At 44.7% G+C, this 22,623-nt stretch overlaps 2 protein-coding genes across 2 annotated transcripts in view; both read left to right on the top strand.

Annotated features, from left to right (window-relative positions):
- Positions 1 to 15,103, top strand: part of MYOM3 (myomesin 3) — a 66,473-nt gene extending 51,370 nt beyond the window's left edge. Inside the window, exon 30 of the transcript XR_013766146.1 lies at positions 14,941 to 15,103. The gene's annotated coding sequence lies outside the window, so the exon portion shown is untranslated. The remainder of the gene's footprint in view (positions 1 to 14,940) is intronic.
- Positions 15,104 to 19,852: 4,749 nt separating this feature from the next.
- On the top strand, positions 19,853 to 20,299 carry LOC306655339 (large ribosomal subunit protein eL31). The gene has a single exon (XM_079129703.1). The coding sequence runs from the start codon at positions 19,872 to 19,874 to the stop codon at positions 20,247 to 20,249; it is 378 nt and encodes a 125-aa protein (XP_078985829.1). The 5' UTR covers positions 19,853 to 19,871; the 3' UTR covers positions 20,250 to 20,299.
- Positions 20,300 to 22,623: the final 2,324 nt, after the last annotated feature.

Raw genomic sequence — 22,623 nt, 5'->3', positions numbered from 1 at the left:
GATTAAATCATGGTGTCAGAGCCCTTATACATGGGATAAGTGCCCTTAAAACAGTCAGAGAACCCTCATCCCTTCCACTATGTGAGGATCCAGGGAAGGTGTCTGGATGCTAGAAAGCAGGCCCTGGCAGACAATGAATCTGCCTTGACCTTGAACTTCCCAGACTCATTTCTCTTCTTTATAACCGATTCCGTTGATGGTATCTGGTGATAACAGCCTGAAGAGACTAAGACTCCAACCCTTGTTACTATCAAACGTTACAATAGCTCGACGGTCTAGTGAGCACACAATGACACCTCGATCATCAACTAATTTGTTCTACAAATATTTCCCAGCTCCCACCGTGTGCTCGTCTCGGGGGAGCTGCGATAGGCAGAGGGAGAAGGGCAATAACCAAAAGACAGGTGAGGAGGACAAGAGACAGACCCGGGGCACAGAGATGGGTAAGGACACGGCAGGCGCCTGGGTCAGTGAAGAGACCGTGACCGCCGAAATCGAGAACGGGGTCGGGGCACTAGGAGAAGAGCCGGTGCCAGTTCCAAAGCGCATCCAATGCCAAGGAGCAGACTTAGGCTTCTCGCTGGGCAGCAAGGAGTCAGCTCAGCATCTTGGGTGGCAGAGTGACAAGATCGAAGCTGTGTCTGTTATAGTTTGAGTTCCCCCAAAGCCATGCCCTGAGACGAGGACTTGGGTACAAGTGGTTTTTTCGGGAGGTGACTCCAGAAGTCACCTGCAAGTAAGCAGGAAGGTAAGGAAGCCAATAAAGAGCACATTGATGAGCAGGTTACTCATCAACGGGGACCACCTATGAGGGACCCTCTGAGAGGCTGCAAGGAACACAGTCCCACCTGCAAGGTGAGGAAGCAGGGGACTTAGCCCACAACCCCAACCCTCCCTGGGGAGGGCACCAGGGACCATCGACTCCAACATGTCCAGTATCCCTGTGCACAAGGGAAGCGAGTCCCTGTGGCCAGCGCCCTGGAGGCAGGGAGAAGCAGGCAGGCTTGGTCCTGCAGGGAGCAGACACTATCTGCAGGTGGTCTCCAGGGAGGGCCTCTGAAACTTGGGTTGGACACCCACAGAGTCTGTCACTGGCCTTAGAAGTACTTAGCACCATGAGTACAAGTGGATCATGGGTAACGGCAAGTCTGCTGCAGAGGAAATGGCTAAGAATGCACTGTGGTCAATCTGGCAGCAACTGCATATCCAAAGTCTGTGCCTCCAACTAACCATAAACCGTGGCGGTTAAGACAGGCTAACGGGGAGTATGTTGGGATTAAAAGTCAAGACTCCTCGATGGCATAGCTTACTTGGTTCATGACCAGGAGGAAGTCACTTAATTTATTCATCCATTATTTCATTCCTACATTCAAAATTTATTTCTCTTGGCATCCACTCCATGCCAGGCCCCCAAAGCAGCAGGATTGGGGAGGGATTAGACAATCATCTCAACAGATGCAGAAAATGCAGTTGATAAAAGTGAAAAAAAAAAAAAAAAAAACCTTAGCAGACTATCATGGAAGGAACTCATTTAATCTGATCATGGATTTTTATTTTTAAAAAATTAAAATTTGGGTGGCTCCAAGATGGCGGTCTAGAGGGGGGCTGCGTTCCTTGTCGCTCCACAACGCCGGATTCAAGCAGAGGATATCTGTTTCTCAGTGAGACAGTTTTTGCTGCTTATCGATCCCCTGCTCTTTACCCCATTTGTCTGCTGTGATCACCTGCAATCTGCCAACATATCGACGCCTTTTTTGAGAGCAGATTGCTCACTGTCAGGCGTTTGTCATCCGCCATTTGCCTACCTCTTGCCTGTCCATCGCCTGCCTTGCCCATATCCATCACCCAACGCTCGAGGTTCACCTCCCGATCGTCCGACAGCAGCCATCAGATTGACCGCAGACCGCCAGTGGAGAACCAGCTGCCTGCTGCTGCCTGGAAGTTCACTGTTACAGTACCTGCAGGTTTTGTTACATGTGGCTGCCGCCATTTTGAGACAACAGCCGGGCCCTGTAGGACCCCTGGCTGGACTGACTGAGTCCCGTCTCCAGGATCCCTCAGCCCAACCGATCACTCCCTGCCTCTGGGGCCCTCACATCAACTGACTGCTCCCTGCCGCCAGGACCCCCAGACCAACTGACTGTGCCCTATCACCGGGAACCCAGACCAACTGATTGCACCCGGCCTCCTGGATCCCACAACCACACCAAACACACCCGACCTCCAGGACCACTGCCGGACCAACTGCATCCTGTCTCCAGTACCTCCAGCTGACCACGTCCACCCCTGAGCTGCAGCTCCCCATGTGCCAACACATTTGGAAGCCAGAGCAGCCATCTTGGATAATCCTGGAAGCAGCAGCTCCGATCTTCGGGTGGGGCAAATCCCATCCTGAGACACCTGCTGGAGGCTTGAAGCTCATTGTCAGGTACCTCTCATACATCAGGCTACTGAACACTAGGAGGTTTCATTAGTATATGACTATTATACAGTAGATTTTCTTTTTTCTCCTTTTTTAAAAAAAATATTTGTTTTTATTTCTTTACATTTCTTGCTTTCTTTTCCTTCTGTTTACCTGTTCCCTCAGAGTCGCTTTCTCCCTTATTTACATGATGTTATTGTCCCCATAGGGGCTATTTGGTTTAGGATTGCATAGTGTCTGATTTGGGTACTGCTAATATTGATCTCCCCTTAAAGAAAGGGTTTTGGACACCTATAGGGCCACTATAAGCCTATAGGGGAAAATCTGCAATACCCCAGATCTGCACTGCTAGAGGGGAAGATACATGAACAACATGAAAAAACAAGGGAAGAAAATGATCCAAACAAATCTAGATTCTATATTCATAGAATCCAATGACAGTATGTTAGAAGAAATGTCAGAAAAGGACTTCAGATTATACATGATTAAGATGATTCGCGAAGCAAAGGATGAGATAAGAGAGCAAATGCAGGCAATGAATGATAATACCAGTAAGCTGAAAGAGCACCTGCAAGAAGCAAAAGATCATTTCAACAAAGAGATAGAGATTCTCAAAAAAAAAAAACAAACGGAAATCCTTGAAATGAAGGAGACAATAAACCAAATAAAAAACTCAATGGAAAGCATCACCAAAAGACTAGACCACTTGGAAGACAGAACCTCAGACAATGAAGACAAAATATTTAATCTTGAAAATAAAATCGCCCAAACAGAGAAGATGGTAAGAAATAATGAACAGAATCTCCAAGAACTATGGGACATCATGAAAAGACCAAATTTAAGAATTATTGGGATTGAGGAAGGCACAGAGATACAAACCAAAGGAATGAACAACCTATTCAATGAAATAATATCAGAAAATTTCCCAAACCTGAAGAATGAAATGGAAAATCAAATACAAGAGGCTTACAGAACACCAAATGCACAGAATCACAACAGATCCACACCAAGGCACATTATAATGAAAATGCCTAACATTCAAAATAAAGATAGGATTTTGAAGGCCGCGAGAGAAAAGCATCAGATTACATATAGGGGGAGACCAATACTGATAGCAGCCGACTTCTCAACCCAGACTCTAAAAGCTAGAAGGGCCTGGACCAACATATTTCAAGCTCTGAAAGAACATGGTTGCCAACCAAGAATCCTATACCCAGCAAAACTAACCTTCAGATCTGAAGATGAAATAAAATCCTTCCATGATAAACAAAAGTTAAAAGAATTTACAAATAGAAAGCCTGCACTACAGAATGTTCTCAACAAAATATTCCATGAGGAGGAAATGAAAAACAACAATGGAGGTCAGCAAAGGGAGGAACTACCTTAGAGGAAAACCACTCAAAGGAGAAACCAAGCCAACTTAAAAACCAAAAATAAGCCAAATGACTGGGAATACAAATCATTTCTCAATAATAACCCTGAACATTAATGGCCTAAACTCATCAATCAAAAGACATAGACTGGCATAATAGATTAAAAAGATAGACCCAACAATATGCTGCCTGCAAGAGACTCATCTCATAGAAAAAGACATCCACAGACAAAGGTGAAAGGATGGGAAAAAACCTACCGTGCACATGGACCCAGTAAAAAAGCGGGGGTTTCCATCCTTATATCAGATAAAGTGGACTTCAAGCCAAAGTTAGTCAGAAGGGATAAAGAAGGACATTTCATACTGCTTAAGGGAACCATAAATCAGGAAGACATAACGATAGTAAATATTTATGCCCCAAACAATGGTGCATCCCTGTACATCAAACAAATCCTTCTCAATTTCAAGAATCACATAGACCACAACACAATAATTCTGGGTGACTTTAACGCACCACTGTCACCACTAGATAGATCTTCCAAACAAAATTCAACCAAAGAAACCATAGAACTCAATAACACAATCTATAACCTAGACTTAATAGACATATATAGAATATTCCATCCATCAACGAGCAGATACACTTTCTTCTCAGCAGCACATGGTACCTTCTCGAAAATACACCATATGTTATGCCACAAAGCAGCCCTTAGGAAATGCAAAAAAATAGAGATACTGCCTAGTGTTCTATCAGATCATAATGGACTGAGAGTAGAAATCAATGACAAAGTAAAAAAAGGAAATTACTCCAACACTTGGAGACTAAATAATATGCTATTGAATGAAACATGGATAACAAAAAACATCAGGGAGGAGATTAAAAAATTCTGAGAGATCAATGAGAATGATGATACAACATATCAAAATCTCTGGGACACTGTGAAAGTGGTACTTAGAGGAAAATTCATTGCATGCAGCGCATTCCAGAAGAGAATGAAAAGTCAACAATTAAATGACCTAACATTACAGCTCAAAGCCCTAGAAAAAGAAGAACAGAATAACAGCAAAAGTAGTAGAAGACAGGAAATAATTAAAATCAGAGCTGACATCAATGAAATTGAAACAAAAGAAACTATTCAAAAAATTGACATAACAAAAAGTTGGTTCTTTGAGAAAGTAAACAAAATAGATAAACCCTTAGCCACACTAACAAAGAGAAGGAGAGAGAAGACTCAAATTACTAAAATACATGATGCAAAAGGAAATATCACAACAGACACCACTGAGATCCAGAACATAATGAGAAGCTACTTGGAAAATCTGTATTCCAACAAAATAGAAACTACCGAAGACATTGACAAATTTCTAGAGACATATGCTCCTCCCAAACTGAACCAGGAGGACATACACAATTTAAACAGATCAATATCAAGCAATGAAATAGAAGAAGCCATTAAAAATCTACCATCCAAGAAAAGCCCAGGACCACACAGATTCTCAGCCGAGTTCTACAAGACCTTCAAAGAAGAACTCATTCCAATACTTCTCAAAGTATTCCAGGAAATAGAAAAGGAGGGTACCCTACCGAACTCATTCTATGAAGCTAATATCACCCTCATACCCAAACCAGGAAAAGACACATCAAGGAAAGAAAATTTTAGACCAATATCCTTGATGAGTATAGATGCTAAGATCCTTAACAAAATATTGGCAAACCGTATCCAAAAACATATTAAGAAAATTGTGCACCATGATCAAGTGGGGTTCATTCCTGGAATGCAAGGATGGTTTAACATCCGTAAATCAATAAACGTAATCCATCATGTCAATAGACTTAAGGATAAGAATCATATGGTTATTTCAATTGATGCAGAAAAAGCATTGACAATATACAACACCCCTTCATGCTGAAAACACTAGAAAAAATAGGGATAGTAGGAACATACCTGAACATTGTAAAGGCTATTTATGCTAAGCCCATGGCCAACATCATTCTTAATGGAGAAAAACTGAAACCATTCCCTTTAAAAACGGGAACAAGACAGGGATGTCCTCTTTCGCCACTTCTATTCAACATTGTCCTCGAAACTCTAGCCAGAGCAATTAGGCAGACTAAAGAAATTAAAGGGATATGAATAGGAAAAGAGGAACTTAAGCTGTCACTATTTGCTGATGACATGATTCTATATTTAGAGGATCCAAAAACCTCCTCCAGAAAACTTCTAGACCTCATCAATGAATTCAGCAAAATAGCAGGCTATAAAATCAACATGCATAAATCTACAGCATTTTTATATGCAAGCGATGAAACAGCTGAAAGGGAAATGAGGAAAACAACTCCATTTGCAATAGCCTCAAAAAAAAAATAAAATACTTGGGTATCAATCTAACCAAAGAGGTAAAAAATCTCTACAATTAAAACTACAAAACACTGAAGAAAGAAATTAAGGAAGACCTTAGAAGATGGAAAGATCTTCCATGTTCTTGGATAGGCAGAATTAATATTGTCAAAATGGCCATACTATCAAAAGTGCTATACAGATTCAATGCAATTCCAATTAAAATCCCAATGATGTACCTCTCAGAAATAGAGCAAGCAATCATGAAATTCATCTGGAACAATAAGAATCCCAGAATAGCTAAAGCAATCCTTAGCAGGAAGAGTGAAACAGGGGGTATCGCAATACCAGAACTTCAACTATACTACAAAGCAATAGTAACAAAAACAGCATGGTATTGGCACCAAAATAGACAGGTAGATCAATGGTACAGAATAGAGGACACGGACACAAACCCAAATAAATACAATTTTCTAATACTAGACAAAGGTGCCAAAAATATGCAATGGAGAAAAGATAGCCTCTTCAATAAATGGTGCTGGGAAAACTGGAAATCCATATGCAACAGAATGAAACTAAATCCCTATCTCTCACCCTGCACAAAACTCAACTCACAATGGATCAAGGACCTTGAAATCAGACCAGAGACCCTGCATCTTATAGAAGAAAAAGTAGGTCCAAATCTTCACATTGTTGGCTTAGGATCAGACTTCTTAACAGGACTCCCATAGCACAAGAAATAAAAGCAAGAATCAATAACTGGGATAGATTCAAACTAAATAGCTTTCTCTCAGCAAAGGAAACTATCAGCAATGCGAAGAGTGATCCTACAGAGTGGGAGAATATCTTTGCCTCTCAACTTCAGATAGAGCACTAATTTCCTGAATATATAAAGAACTCAAAAAACTCTACACCAAGAATGCAAATAACCCAATCAACAAATGGGCTAAGGATATGAACAGACGCTTCACAGAAGAAGATGTACAAGCAATCAACAGATATATGAAAAAATGTTCAACATCTTTAGTAATAAGAGAAATGCAAATCAAAACCACCCTAAGATTCCATCTCACCCCAATTAGAATGGCGATTATCAAGAACACAAGCAACAATAGGTGTTGGAGAGGATGTGGGGGAAAAGGTACACTCATACATTGCTGGTGGGACTGCAAATTAGTGCAGCCACTCTGGAAAGCAGTGTGGAGATTCCTTAGAAAACTTGGAATGGACCCACCATTTGACCCAGCTATCCCACTCCTCGGCCTATACCCAAAGGACTTAAAATCAGCACACTACAGAGATACAGCCACATTAATGTTCAAAGCGGCTCAATTCACAATAGCCAGACTATGGAACCAACCTAGATGCCCTTCAATTGATGAATGGATAAAGAAACTGTGGTATATATATACAATGGAATATTACTCAGCTATAAAGAATAATAAAATTATGGCATTTGCTGGCAAATGGATGAAATTGGAGAATATCATGTTAAGTGAGATAAGCCAATCTCAAAAATCCAAAAGAGGAATGATCTCACTGATAAGCGGATGATGACACTTAATGGGGGGTGGGAGGGGGACAAGAATGGAGGAAGGAGGGACTGTATAGAGGGAAAAGAGTGGTGGGAGGGGTGGGGGGAAGGAAAAAAATAATGGAATGAATCAAACATCATTACTCTATGTAAATTTATGAATATGCAAATGGTATGCTGTTACTCATGTACAAACAGAAACAATATGTATCCCATTTGTTTACAATAAAAATAAATTTTAAAAAAAATTAAAATTTGGGGGATCAGGGAAGGATGTAGCTTAGTGATAAAACGTCTCTGGGTTCGATATCCAGTACCATAAGAAAAGAAAGGGGGTAGGGTATGAGGCTGTTGATTGGTTCAGAGTGCTTCCAGAGTGACCTTGCTAAATGCTCGGTTGCCTGGGGGAGAGTACAGTCAAATGTCCCTCAGTGTTCTGGGCGAATTGGTTCCAGATCCCCCTCAGATACTCAAATCCACAGACACCCAAGTCCCTCACATAAACGGTGTTGTATTAGCATATAGGTTAACTGTCAATGATCTAAAAATGTGTGGGACCGGAAGTTTCAGATGATTTTTAGCTTTTGGAATATTTGCATAGCCTTTATTGGTTGAGAGTCCCTAATCCAAAATGCTCAGAAATCCTCAACTTGTTAACCATTGATGTGGTTCAACCTGGATCACCCATGTGTATCCTCCTGGATGTTTTAAATCATCTCTAGGGTACTTTCAATACCCAATACAATGTCAGCATTATGTAAATAGTTGTTGTAGGTGTTATGTAAATAGCATTGTGTAGGGATACTGACAAAGAAAAAGGTTTTACACGCTTAGTACGGACACAATTGTTTTTCAAAGTTTTCCGTCCACGGTTGGTTGAAGCCACATGTAAAACTCACACATATGAAGTCCCCGCTATTATTCAAACCCTTACCCTGCTTTTCTATCTCCCACTTTAGGGAGCTCCCCAAAAGTTCACTAGATGAACCTCAAGTCTGGGTCCCACCTCTATCTTTAAAAAAAATATCTAATTTACCTATAAAAAAGAGTTGACTAGGTAGGAAATTCCCAAGGGAACCGAAAGGGTAAAAGCAGAATACCAGAGCTGGGGACGTGGCCCTGGGGGGGACACTCGCTTGCCTACCATGCACAAGGCCTGGGTTCTATTCCCAGCACTGCAAAAAAAGGAAAAGAAAAAAAAAATGGAATAAAGAGGAAGAATGAATTAAAAACAGAGAATGCTAAAGGTGTCACGGAGGGAGCTACTGCAGGAAGCAGCCACCCCCACCAGGGCCAGGGACACAGGAGGGATTGGTTGAGACTGTGGGACCTGAGACCCTCAGAGGAGGGGGAGTTGGGAAGGATGCATCTAGAGTGGAGGCCCTGCTCATTGGTACCAGTGTCTCCGGGGGAAGCAAGGAAGCTGCCTCTGTGAGGCTTAACTGCAGAGAGGATCAGCTGCCGGTCCAGGAAGGAACTGCCTCTCCTGGGTGAAGAGCTGCGGCTCAGGTTGTGCCCACAGGGGCAGGAAGCAAACGAGAAGCAGCAAATCCTTTCCCCGTGCTCTCCATAGTCAACTGTGTGTGCACGCTTGGCTAGGCCGCAGGACCCAGGAACATGGTCCAACACCAGTCTAATGTCCCAGGGAAAGTAGTGTTTTAGACAAGATTAACATTCAAATCAGCAGACTCGGGGTAAAGCAGATTACTCTCCATAGTGTGGGTGGGCCTCGTCCAATCAGTTGAAGATCTTAAGAGGAAAAAAGACAGATCTCCCCCTTGAAGAAGAGGGAATTTTGCCTCCAGATAGACCTGGGACATGAGCTGCAGCATCAGCTCTTCCTTGGGTCCCCAGCCTGTCAACCTCTCCTGCAGACTGTGGATGTCTCTGTCCCCATAATGGCATGAGCCAATTCCTTAAACTCGGCCTCTCTCAAATGTACCCATATTCTACTGGTTTTGTTTCTCCGGAGGATGCTGACTAACACACTCCTCCATCCTCACAGCTTCTCTCTGACATCACCCACCGGCAGAATGGAACAAGGAACCAGCTGGCAAAGAAGAAATATGGTTATCGGAATCTCATCCCCAGCAAGAAGGGTACAGTTGGGTGTGTTGGAACTAAAAGACCATAATGTGTAACTGGCACAAAAATAGATAGATTATGCTAGAAAGTGAGGAGGGCTACAGGGAAAAATTGGAGCAGGGTACAGATGATCAAGAATGTGACAGTGTGTTCCAGTTTTAAATAGGATGATCAAGGTGGGCCACAGTGAGGCGATTTTGAGCTGTAACTTAAAAGGAAGTGAGAAAGTTAGCCAAGCTGCTATCCGGAACCTTACACACCCTCCATAACACCCCTCATCTCAGCGGGGACAAGAGGGCTTCCACTTTACCTTGATTCACCCTTTTGCCTGTCTGACAATCAGTCCAGTTCATTCAACAATTATTTATTGAGTACCTACTAGGCGCTACCCTTGTTCTAGGTGCTCAGAAAACAGACGTTGACAGAGATCAAAATCCTACACACAGGGAGCTTAGAATTTAGTGGAGAGCAACAGTTTAACAACAATTGTACACAGTTTGTCCTGAAGTGAAAAGTTCCGGAGAGGAAAATAAAGGAAAGGAGGAGGGCAGAGGGCACGAGTCAAACCCCTGCCCTGGTCAACCTCACGCTGTAACAGAGGGACGTAGTGAAGGCAGGTACCTGCGGCTGGCTCACTGTCCAGAGAGGTATTCGGGACCGGAGGCTCCACCTGTCCCTGGAGGTCACTGAAGTCATCGGGGATGTGGGGCACCGTTGGTCTAAGGGTCGCAATCCAGTAACTGTGGCGAAACTGGGAGTGTTGGGGTGGTGGGTTTTGCCAGGATCCCACAGGATTCTGGGCCTCTCCACTCCCACCAATGATGGTCTTGGGCAGCCAAGCCGCGGAACCCTCCTGGATCCCAGCTGGCAGCCACCCACTTGCACAGGAAATAAGCCAATGATGTAAAAAGGAAACATGAATTTAATGCAGTTTGATCCAACTGGGGGACGCAGCGAGACTGTTTCTCCGCCTGTCCTCTGGAAGCAGCCGCAATTTATAGAAGCAAAGCCAGGAAGTAGACATTGTAGAGGCAGCCAGGCTGTGCCAGCCGGGAGCAGGCCAGTGTCGGCTTCCTTGGTGCCCACCCAGCCAGTGGGTAGCTTTTCAGTTTGCATTCTCAGCAGGGGAAACTCTGGATGCAGAAACGCAGTTGTCAGGGAGTTTCTTGATTTTAAAGGGACTCTGTCTCGCCATCACATACAAGAAGGGAAGACTAATGGCCCTGGGAGCAGCCAAGAGCTCCAGGGTGCTCTCCTGCACCCAGGTTGAGCCCACGCCCCTCAGCAGCCTCCAGCCAGGCCACACCTCTGAGCCCAGACGACCAGAGGTTTCCTAACTTGTTTAACATAAAATACCCCCTTATAGTATGTCCATGCACAGTGGCAGTCTCATCCTGAGAACAGCATCCACATTTGGTGTGCACGGCTGTGGCGTCCTGAGGGCAGATTTAAGGGTTCTTATTGCTTAATCTATTCCAGGGTCAGTGACAGGGTTTTATCATTAAAAAAAAAAAAAAAAAAAAAAAAAATCAGAAATCCCAGAGACTTGGGAATCTGAGACAAGGGGATCATAAGTTCAAGACCAGCCTCAGCAACTTAGCAAGACCCTGTCTCAAAACCAAAAATAAAAAGGGCTGGGATTGTGGCTCAGTGGTAAAGTCCCCTTGGATTCAATCCCCAGGACCAAAATAAATAAATAATTTTTAAATTCTTTTTTAAAAACTTTTGCAAAATACTCTTCTACACTCCAGCTCTCGAACTTGACTTTTTAGAATGATGAGATTTACCACTCATCCAACAATGACCCTATCCAAGGTGCCCATGAGGCAGGTCCTTACTGCACTGCCATTGTCTAACTACCCAGGGCTGGTGAAACCCTCTCCTTCCAGCTTAGCTTGTCCAGGTTTATGTTTAAGAGACGGACTAGTCAAACCCTTCCACATTTCCCTTCTTAACTGTATGTAAACAGGCTCTGGGATCTGGGCTCAAAAAGTTCTTTCCTGAAACTGAAAAGATATCTGAGCTGAAGAATCAGTCACATATGGAATCACCTGGCATGACTCCACATGCTAAGAACATTTTAGAAAAACCTTCTCTGATACAGAGACCTACCAGGTACACACACACACACACACACACACACACACACACACACACTTTTTATTTTTAGTACTGGTGATTGAACCCAGTTGTGGGGATGGGTGGTATTTTGAAAAAAGTTCTCGCTAAGTTGCTTCGGGCCTTGCTAAGTTGCTGAGGTTGGCCTCCCACTTGTGATCTGCCTCAGCCCCCCAAGTTGCTGGGATTACTGGGATTACTGCACCCAGCAAAACTAGACATTCTTAAGGCTCTCACAATACCTATCTATGTCAAGGCTGGAAAAAAGCAAACTGGTAAAAGCTGTCCAGTCATCTCAACAACTATTTTAAACCTTGGCCTATTCCACTACAAAAAAAAAATAAGGCATTTCCAACAAAAGGTAAAAGGTGGGGTACAGTGACCCATAAAATCAAATAACCTTGAAATCCAAATTAAAACCACAGGGAAATATACCTATTGGAAAGGTTAAATTTAAAGACAAAACCCATATGTGTTCCCAGGTCCTGGAGCAACCGGAACACTCGGATCTTGCTGGAAGGAGTTCAATTATACAACCTCTCTGGGAATTTGTTTAGCAGATTTTTCTAAAGCTAAATATATACATACCTTCTCACTCAGCAGTGCCAATCCTAAGAATACACCCAAGAGAAATGACTGCCCTTTAAAAATGTTCAAAAATGTTCCTAGTCGCTTTATGATTGTTATTATGACAAAGACTGAAACCAAGTCAGGTTCATCAACGGGTGGATGGATCAATAAACTGTGGTATTGTAGATGTGCAGAGATGGGTTTGCTGAGGGTGAGGATGGATGATGCCTACCCTACCCTACCCAGCCTTACCCAGCGCGCTTACCCAGGCATCAGAGACCGAGCTCTGAATGCACAGATCTAATTTTATTTAGGGTTGCACAGGACATATATAGGCACATTATCCAATCAGGTTAACACACTTTTAAAGTATAACAGAGTCAGCCTATAGGTGAACTATACGCCCAGGGTCCAGGTAGTGTAAACAAACCATGCATGCCTAAGCAATTCTGCCCAGCAACAGGTCTGAGACAAAGGACTGGGGGAATGGCAAGCTCCTGCACACAGCATGAGGCAAGGCAGCAGGGGCGAGCTCACATCCCAGCTTTCTGGGATGCATGTCAGAACGAGGCCTCCCCTCAGTTCAAACTCAGCCTTAGCAACTGTAGAGACCTTCATTCCATGGCGAGTCTTTACCATTACCTCGGTTTCTCTGTCCAGACTGTTTGGCTTACTTAGACTATGGTGTCAGCGACTGCTGTCAGATAAGCTTGAGGAATGTTCCCTACATGGTATGAAGGAAAACTGCACAACCATATCGGCGGCAGAATGTTCTTTGTAGAGTCAACAACACGAATGACTTCCAGAAACACAGTCTGCCAATCCAAAGGAGCCGCACCCAAAAACACGTTCTGGATGTAGAGGAACAGAGAACACTGATGATCGCAGAGATCAGAACTGCAGCTCCGGGCTGGGAGATAGCTCAGTCGGTAGAGTGCTCGCCTTGCAAGCTCCATGCCCTGGGTTCTAATCCCCAGCACAAAAAAAAAAAAAAAAAAAAAAAAAAAAACCCTACAGCTCCCTCCAGCAGGGGAATGGGAAGGGCATAGGGAACCTTCCAGCTTGCTGAATCGTTCTCTCTCTTGGTGATGGGCACCTAGATGTGCACATGTGAAAATCCATCAAACAGTTAGGATTGGAACATGCGGACGGGAGGGGGGAGGGGGGTGTAGCTCAGTGGTTGTTTTTTAGCACACGTGAGATCCTGGGTTCAATCCCCAGCACCAAAAAAAAAAAAGGAGGAGGAAGGAGGAGGGGGAGGGGAGGAGAATTAGTTCAGGTGATGAATTTGTGGCCGGGATGTTTCCGCCATGCCACCATTCCAGGAAACTGTCGCTGTCATCTCTCCTAGGAATCTGGTGTTTTCTTGTAATTATCATACTTATAACTATGCAACTGCAAATCATAGTCCCTGGATTGTTGTGATAAGAATTTAACCTCAATGAGTCTGCAGAGCTTGGAGGAGCATGAGGAGTGCTTTAAAAAATGTACCAATATAGTATAGTTTGAGGACTTCTTCAGAAAACCACGGTTACAGGAATCGCATGTTCCTATGCTGACCACACCTGCCCCAGTTAATGCTTTACCAGTAAGTAGCCTGACAGAACAGGAGACTTGTTGTCCCCACAGTACCAGGACCATACTACTTAGCTTACAGGATTGGGGGACATTGTGGTATCTACCTAGAGGGAAACAAGCAGATAAGTATAAGGACCCACCTCCCACAGACCCACCTCTTCCCTATACAGGAGTGTACAATGAAAATGGTGAATGAATAATTAATATTAATGGTAAATGGACAAAGGTCCAATGTTTGTCCTTCCTTCAAAGACTTGGACGTCAAGGGCCACCCTGGAACTATAGGACTAAAGAACAAAGAAACAGCATACGCAAACAACTAGAAAAATACTATCTTCGGATCAAATTCCCTCATCGAATGTTAACTAGTTATGAGTAGTTTATGCTGGTTTAGGTCTCACGTATGTATTGCAACAGGTAGAGGATAAATCAATAACATAAAGAATATTAGGGTAAAAATTAAGCACTTGCACTGATTGGCAGTAAATAACCTACCTTGGTTTTAACTGAGCTTGTTGAGGTACTAGAGCAGACCTTTAAGGTTAAGTCAAAAACATATAACTTGTATCTTGTTTAATCCTGCTCTACTTAATACTCTAAAAGAAGAGCTAAAATAAATCTGAGCAGCACTTGCTTCAAGTTGCTGCAGGGGTTCGGGTCCCTCCTCTGCGCCCACTCCACCCATCCTTGCGGGGGAGCCCGCGGAGGGCTCAAAGTTCACCGGCTGTGCAGCATCTCCGTCAATCAAGACCGACACATCAGAACCGATTACGAACAGAATTCAAGCTACTATAAAATCTTCAAAGTTTATCCTCCTGAGCTTCACAGACTGGACAACCCTTTTTTTATCATCAGTAATCGATGGACGCTGAGAACAAAAAAATCCTTACAGTACCTGTGGGAAGCCTTCCTTATTTAGCAGAAACAGACCAGGTGGCTGAGCCGTGGGACACAGAGGCCTGGCTTCTAGGAACTGCCAGAAGTCCGTGGCACTGCGTGGGAGTGGTTCCCTGTCTCCTTCTGGAATTTTCCCCGAGGAGGATGGCTCCCCTAACTCCACCCTGTTCTGTCCATCACAGAAGCTCCTCCAGGTCCCAGCCCCCTTTACCCGTGTGTCTATAAATAAAAGAGAGTTGGGCGACTCTAGGTCGAATATTGAAAAGAGGCCAGAGCTGGTATGGCCAGACGGTCACACCCCCTATCTCATAAAGAGTATTGACTCTGTTGTGATTATTGAGGTAAGTTTTTTGGGTAATAGAGAAAAACAGCCAACATCCTCCTCTGGCAATTGGCCCTTTCCTCCTCCATGCGGGAGTGGCCGAGAGGACCCCAACAAGTACCAAAACGTCTGTCCTGTTGGTTTCGTGCCTGTATTTAAGCTCTTTCTGACAGGCAGTGATGCCCTACGTCCTCCTGCGGACAAATAAAACAGACCCTGATCTAGAAGGCAGTTACCCAAATACATAATTATTTTTTTAAAAAGGGAACAAAATAGTTCTGATATAAAGCTTATCCAACGATTATTTTATTACTAGCCTTTAGAATAATAAAGGCGAATGTGGAAGTTTGACTGTCTCACTCCCCATTTCTACAATAAAATATGAATATCTGAAACAGCCTAACCAGGTTGATGACAAATGTCAACTCATTAACCTTAAAACATTTTCTTTCTTTCTTTCTTTCTTTCTTTCTTTCTTTCTTTCTTTCTTTCTTTCTTTCTTTCTTTCTTTCTTTCTTTCTCCTCTCTCTCTCTCTCTCTCTCTCTCTCTCTCTCTCTCTCTCCATATCAGGGATTAAACTCAGGGGCACTCGACCACTGAGCCACATCCCCAGCCCTATTTTGTGTCTTATTTAGAGACAGGGTCTCACAGAGTTGCTTAGCACCTCGCTCTTGCTGAGGCTGGCTTTGAACTCATGATCCTCATGTCTCAGCCTCCCAACCGCTGGAATTACCGGTGTGCACTACCGCACCTGGTTTAAGACATTTTCAAACCACTGGTTGGGTAGATAATTTTCCCCACCTTAATTTAACCAGAGAAATAGGCCTAGTTCACAAAATCTTGAAGCTGTGTGATCAGTGAAGCTATGAAACCAGAAGAGGTTGGCAATTATATGGAACTGAACGGTGTCCCAGCTGCAGACAGAGGACGTTTCTCAGGGCTGATCCAGGGATGGGCTCACTCCTGCCACCATGGTGCAAACTTGACCGAGGGCCTGGGGGTGTGGCTGTGTTAGAGCGCTTGCCTCGCTCAGGCAAGACCCTGGTTCAATCCCCAGCACCACAAAAAAAAAAAATTAAAAATCCTAAAAGATATGTAATTTCTGAGATGTGCACCAAAAAAGAAAAATTAAATCTGGTATCAACTAAAGTGTCTGTCAGTTAGGGAATGGTTGACTGAATTATAGTGTACTCAGATTATGCACTATTTCTATGAGAGAAAAAGAACAGTTGCCGGGTGTGGTGGCTCACGCCTGTGATCCCAGTGGCTCTGGAGTCTGAGTCAGGAGAATCATGAGTTCAAAGCCAGCCTCAGCAACAGAGAGGCCCTAAACAACTCAGTGAGACCCTGTCTCTAAATAAAATACAAAATTGGGCTGGGGATGTGGCTCAGTGGTCGAGTGCCCCTGAGTTCAATCCCTGGCACCCTCCCCAACCCACCCCAAAAAAGAACAAAGTAGATCTCTATGTTCTATTACATATAATGAATTACATTTAAAGTCACAGAATCTACGTATAGAGAAGTTTTTCCCCTTCCATTTAGGAGAAAGAAAAAAAAAAAATTCAGGAAAAAAGAATGTCAACCCTTTCTTCCACCAACAGATGGCATTAGCTCCAGTGCATGGTCATCGTGATCTACAGACATACACATAGTGCTTCACTCTTTTGTGAACCCCATAACTGTCAGCTGGCACTAAGCCAAAGAGAATCCTAAACATGCCAACAAAGTAAATAATCATCTTTAAAAATACAAGCATAGAAATAACATTTACTTTAGAAGTAGTGAGAAAACAAAGAACATTAACGTTGCATGTGTTGAGCGGGAGAAAAAACCTGTAACAGTTGGGCACAGTTTTAAAGGACAAAAGATAAATAAAACATATAACACAGGAAAAGAACCGTGCCAATCAAAAATAGACGGGGGGGGGGGGGGGGGCAAAAGAGCGAGCAAAGAAGGAAAAATGATACTGATAATATAGAAAAAATGCTCAGCCCGTGGCTAATAAGTCAGACTGGAATCATATCTATCAACTAATCTGTGTGGAAGCAGTAGAGATTCAGATTTATGTCAGGTCTCAGAATTTAAGAGAAGAAAGGGCATAAGCCCCAGACTCCACCCCAGGTGACCCCAGGGAGCTGTGCATGTCTCACATCACTGCTCAGGATGCCCTGAACCCCTTAGAGGGAAGGCAGGCAGCCTCCCTAACCTGATTCCACAGCCGTGGAGGCTGCAGGAAGAAAAGAAACAGCTCCTGCATGCTGAACCCCTGCAGGGCTTTTATATCACCAGTTGGCCAATGTCACCCACAGACACTTGCTGTAACAAAGGTGAAGAGTTGTCATAAGGTTACTGAGGCGAAAGGTAATGCAGAACCGAACCAAACCAAACAGGTCCTGAGCAAACAGGCCGTTATTCAAATATATGCATAAGTTTTTTTAAAAAAGGAAGCAGAATTGTTTCCCTCCAGAACCCCACCATGCCCACCACAACCCTCCCCAGGCTGGGGCCACCCGTCTCCCAGAGACGGGAGCCAGGAGGTGGGCAGAGAGGAGAAGGGTGGCCCTGCTTTGTCCCCTGTTGGTGCAGGAACCTGTGTTTCCCTCTGTCTACTTTAGTTTCTCCGGGGTTGATGTTAAAGAAAGCAGCCAGAATCCCAGCCAGCTTTGCATCAGGGACCAGCCGCTTCTGCGGTGCTGGGGATCGAACCCAGGGCCTATGTGCTTGTGAGGCAAGCACTCTACCAACTAAGCTATATCCCCAGCCCCCGTCGCTTCTTTTACAAGTATTGTTGAAGCGTAATTTACGTGCAGAAAAATACCCAGGTTGTAAGCATACAGTTTGATGAGCCTTAACAAATACATACAGCAGTAAAACCAGTATCCCAGACAAGATGAGGGACACACCAGAACTTTCGGGCCACTTGCCAGGCAACCCCCTTTGGAGGGGCCTGTGTTCTGATTTTTGCAGTTATTTATAGCTGGCCCTCCTCATTCACAGGTTCCCATCTGCAGATTCAAGCAACTGTGGATTGAAAAGATTTGAAAAATGAAATTGCACTTACACTGAACGTGTATTGATGGTTTTTTCTTGTCACTATTCCCTAAACCATACAATATAACAACGATTTACATAGAATTTACATTGTATTATGGATTATAAGTAACCTAGAGATGACTTAAAATATACTACAGGATGCAAGTAGGTCATGTGGAAATACAACACCATTTTATATAAAGGACTTGATTTTGGTGTCTGCACGGGGTCCTGGGTGAATCAATCTCCTATGGACATTGGGAAAGGCTATCTTTATTCCTACTTGTTCTTGAACTTCATATTAAGAAAATCATATTCTTTATTTTGTTTTCCTCTCTGAATCCTAACAAGTTTTACTTTTTATTGTTGTTGTTTTTGGTTACTCAAAGGATTGAACCCAGGGGCTCTTAATCTCTGAACCACATCCCCAGACCTTTCTTATATTTAGAGACAGGGTCTCACTGAGTTACTTAGGACCTCGCTAAGTTTCTGAGGCTGGCCTTGAACTTATGAACCTCCTGCCTCAGTCTCCAGAGCTGCTGGGATTATACACTTCACAGGAATGGCCTTCAGGTCCCCGAAGACACACTGTAGGAGATACACATCTCAGAGGGACAAAGGACAGATTCTCAGTTGGAAGCTCTCTTCACACATGTTCTAAAGGAAGTCAGGGCCTCCTTTAGGTCCTGATTGGGACAAGCATTCAATTCTTTTGACAACCTTGAGCTTTTCCAGACAGGAACTCAAAAGGAGGCTGGCTCTTCCTAGGGATGCCCCCTTGGCTGCTGGAAGCCATTCTGAGAACAAACGGTTAGTGCCAAGCGTTCTTGCAGTTCTTAGTACCATCACCCCAGGCCCCCGCCCTTGGGCTATTGAACTTGCCCTTGCTACCTGCCTGCCCATGCCAACTCCTGTTCTTGCCATGAGCATCTCCAGCCCTGCCACTTCTGCGTCTGACTGCTCATCCCGTCCGCTGCTGGCGGGCATGGGCTCGGCTTTCTTCATGGCCTCGTGCTGCAGCTCCGCCAGCTTTCACCCCACCATTTTCCTCCCCCAGTGCAACCGGGAGCCACCACCAAGGGCTCTGGGTCACCAGCACACCCTGTGCCCAGAGCCACAGCTCACATCCCACCCAAGACCCCTGTCAGAGCCCAGCTGGGCAAGTTCCTTCTTCCCCATTGTCCTCTCTCCCCCTGGAACCCAATCCTGCCGCAGCTGAGCTTCAGTGGATCCATCTCCTGCCAAACAGGCCCAGCAAATTCGAACCCCAAGAGAGAGCCACGTTCACACCTTCCCTCTGCGTGAATGAGCGCCTCTGGCTTGCAGGGTGTCCTGTATAAGTGTTGTTCCCGAGTCCTTCCGCGCATTGGAGGAGCAGCCGGGCGTCAGAAGCTAGCTTCCTCCAGAAGTGACAGCAGATCCAGCTGCAACGAAGGGTCCGTTCTTAGCTTCCAGTTTCGAATAGACCTTTGACATTTATGGCAGTGGCCAAATTTGAGGGGAAAAGGGGGCGGGGATTGAGTTTTAAAATCTAAAGCCTAAAAGATTCAGGACCTACAATTAAAGTCTCAGTGTCCCTTTCCAACTTGAGCCGGGCAGAATGGCTCCCGCAAAGAAGGGTGGCGAGAAGAAAAAGGGCCGCTCTGCCATCAACGAGGTCGTGACCCGGGAATACACCATCAACATTCACAAGCGCATCCATGGAGTGGGCTTCAAGAAGCGTGCTCCGCGGGCACTCAAAGAGATCCGGAAATTTGCCATGAAGGAGATGGGAACTCCAGATGTGCGCATCGATACCAGGCTCAACAAAGCTGTCTGGGCCAAAGGAATAAGGAATGTCCCATATCGTATTCGTGTGCGATTGTCCAGAAAACGTAATGAGGATGAAGATTCGCCCAACAAACTTTATACTTTGGTAACCTACGTCCCTGTTACCACGTTCAAAAATCTACAGACAGTCAATGTGGATGAGAACTAACTGCTGATTGTCCAATAAAGTCATAAAATCAAAAAAATAAAAAATAAAAAAAATAAAGTCTCAGTGAATTCAGAAGAATGAGGGTCTAAGTGAGAGCGGTGTTCGCAGCCTCAGCCGAGGCAGCAAAGGGCAGGAAACTTGGGTGTAGGTCGCTGAGAAGGAGCCCTGCTCCTGGCCATTCCAGAGAATAAGAATGACAAGAGAACCCTTAAAGGCTCACAGAGGGTCCAAGAGCAGAGGGGGCCAGATGTGCTGGAGCCCTGAAGCTCCAGCTGTACGCCCCTCAACGCGTGGGCCTCTTTCAAGGCCCTCATTCATGATGTGTGTGTGTGTGTGTGTGTGTGTGTGTGTGTGTGTGTGTGTTGCTGAGGACCAAACCCAGGATTGGTGCCACTGAGGTACATCCCCAGCTCTTTTTATTTTTTATTTTGAGACAGGGTCTCATTAAGTGGCTTAGGGCCTCACTAAATTGCAGAGGCTGACCTCAAATTTGCAATCCTCCTCCCTCAGCCTCCTGAATCCCACAATGCCCAACAACAGTTTTATATTTTTTAGTCTTTTGGAGAAGTCCCCTAGAACTACATGTACTTTAGGATCTGTCCTTAAAGAGGCCCAGAGCCTCAGAGAAGCCCAGGCTAGCCTGTGGAAAATAAGACCACATGGGGCAAAAACTCATCCTAGCTGAGGCTCCAGATGAGTAAGTCCCCACTGACTGCAGCTGTGTGTGTGTGATCCCAGGCAAGACCAGCAGAAGAGCCACCCCACCCACCGTGCATGGCTGATGTACAGAATCCTGAGCAAATAAAGTGGTGGCTGTCGTAAGCCACCAATGAGAGGGCTTCATTGTACAGAAGTCGGTAACTGATACAAAGAATTTGAACAAGTCACCTTATTCACTCAAAATAAGATTCACTGGGAAAGAGAAATGACAACAGAGAACATCTCCCCTCCCCCCACCCCAGAAAAAAGATATTTTGCCATCAGATTATTTTGAGTTGAAGGCATTTGACAAAGAACAGGCACGGGCAGGGCGCTCTCTGACCCTTTTTCTTCCTGAAAGCAGATGCAGCGCCCGTGTGAAAGTTGCCCCCACACAGCATTCCAGAAGGAAAGAAACATTCTTATCACCAGAAACAGGGAGCTGAGGTGGGAGGGAGCTGTACAGACAGACCTCGTCTGGCCGACCCTCCTCTCGCTCTCCGATCACACCTCAGCCCAAGCCCTTCTGTCTCCCCACGGTTTTCGACCATTCCTCTTTGTTCAATTTAAAGAAATTTAAAGAAGACTACTTCTTTGAATCTTCGTTTTCATGGACGGAGGATCTGAACCCTTTTCTCCTGTTAAATTGTCTTATGTTGATTTAATTTCCAGGCCTTGTTAGAGACCCTGAGAAGGTAAAGTTTTCCCTCCCTGACAGAAGCAAATAACAGAATCATTTCCGTAGCAGGAGTCTGACGTTTGCAAAGATAGGTACAGTTACAAATGCTTTGCATGTACAGAGAAAAATCCGGAAGGTCACACAAGAGACTGAAGAGGAGGTGGAAAGGGAGCCCTAAAGAGGGAGATGATGTTTTTTATGTGTTGAATGTTTACAGATGTGCATTACATTCGTAAAACAATTCAATTGGCACTTGGCTATGTGCCCTGCACTGTGCTGAAGACTGGGATCAAAACTGAGCCAGGTCTTTTCACCAAGATGGCGCTGAAAGCAAGAAGGAAGCTCCCGGCACTCCCGAGGCCAAAGTGAAAGCCAAGGCTTTGGCAGCCAAAAAGGCAGTGTTGGAAGTCCTCCCCGGCCACTGAAAGAGCTGCATGTCACCCCTCTTCTGGTGGCCACCCTTCTACTGTGGCTCTGGAGGAGCCCAAGTACCCTCAGAAGAGCAGCCCCAGGAGAAACAAGCTAGATCACCATGCCACCACCAAGATCCCCCTGGCTGCCGGGTGCAGTGACACACACCTGTAATCCCAGCAGCTTGGGAGGCTGAGGCAGGAGGATTACAAATTCAAAGCCGACCTCAGCAATTTAGTGAGGCCCTAAGCACCTTAGCGAGACCCGATCTCAAAAAATAAAAAGAGCTAAGAATGTGACTCGGTGGATAAGTGCCCTGGGTTCAATCTGGGATAAAGATCCCCCTGACCTCCAAATCAGCCATAAGAAGACAGAAGGCGAAACCCACGTGTGTTCACCCACTTGTGTGGATGTCAAGGCCAACAAGCAGCAGATCAGACAGACTGAGAAGAAGCTGAATGACATTGAAGTGGCTAAGCTCAACACCCCATCAGCCCGATGAAGAGAAGACATATATTCACGTGGCTCCTGACCATAAAACTTTAGATGTCGCCAGCAGAACTGGGATCATCCAAACTGAGCCCA

Source organism: Sciurus vulgaris, assembly GCF_902686455.1.
Source record: "Sciurus vulgaris genome assembly, chromosome: 1".
In the NCBI taxonomy this organism is placed as follows: Eukaryota; Metazoa; Chordata; class Mammalia; order Rodentia; family Sciuridae; genus Sciurus; species Sciurus vulgaris.
The sequence above is the reverse complement of the archived record's forward strand: the minus strand, read 5'-3'. Positions and strand labels throughout refer to the sequence as shown.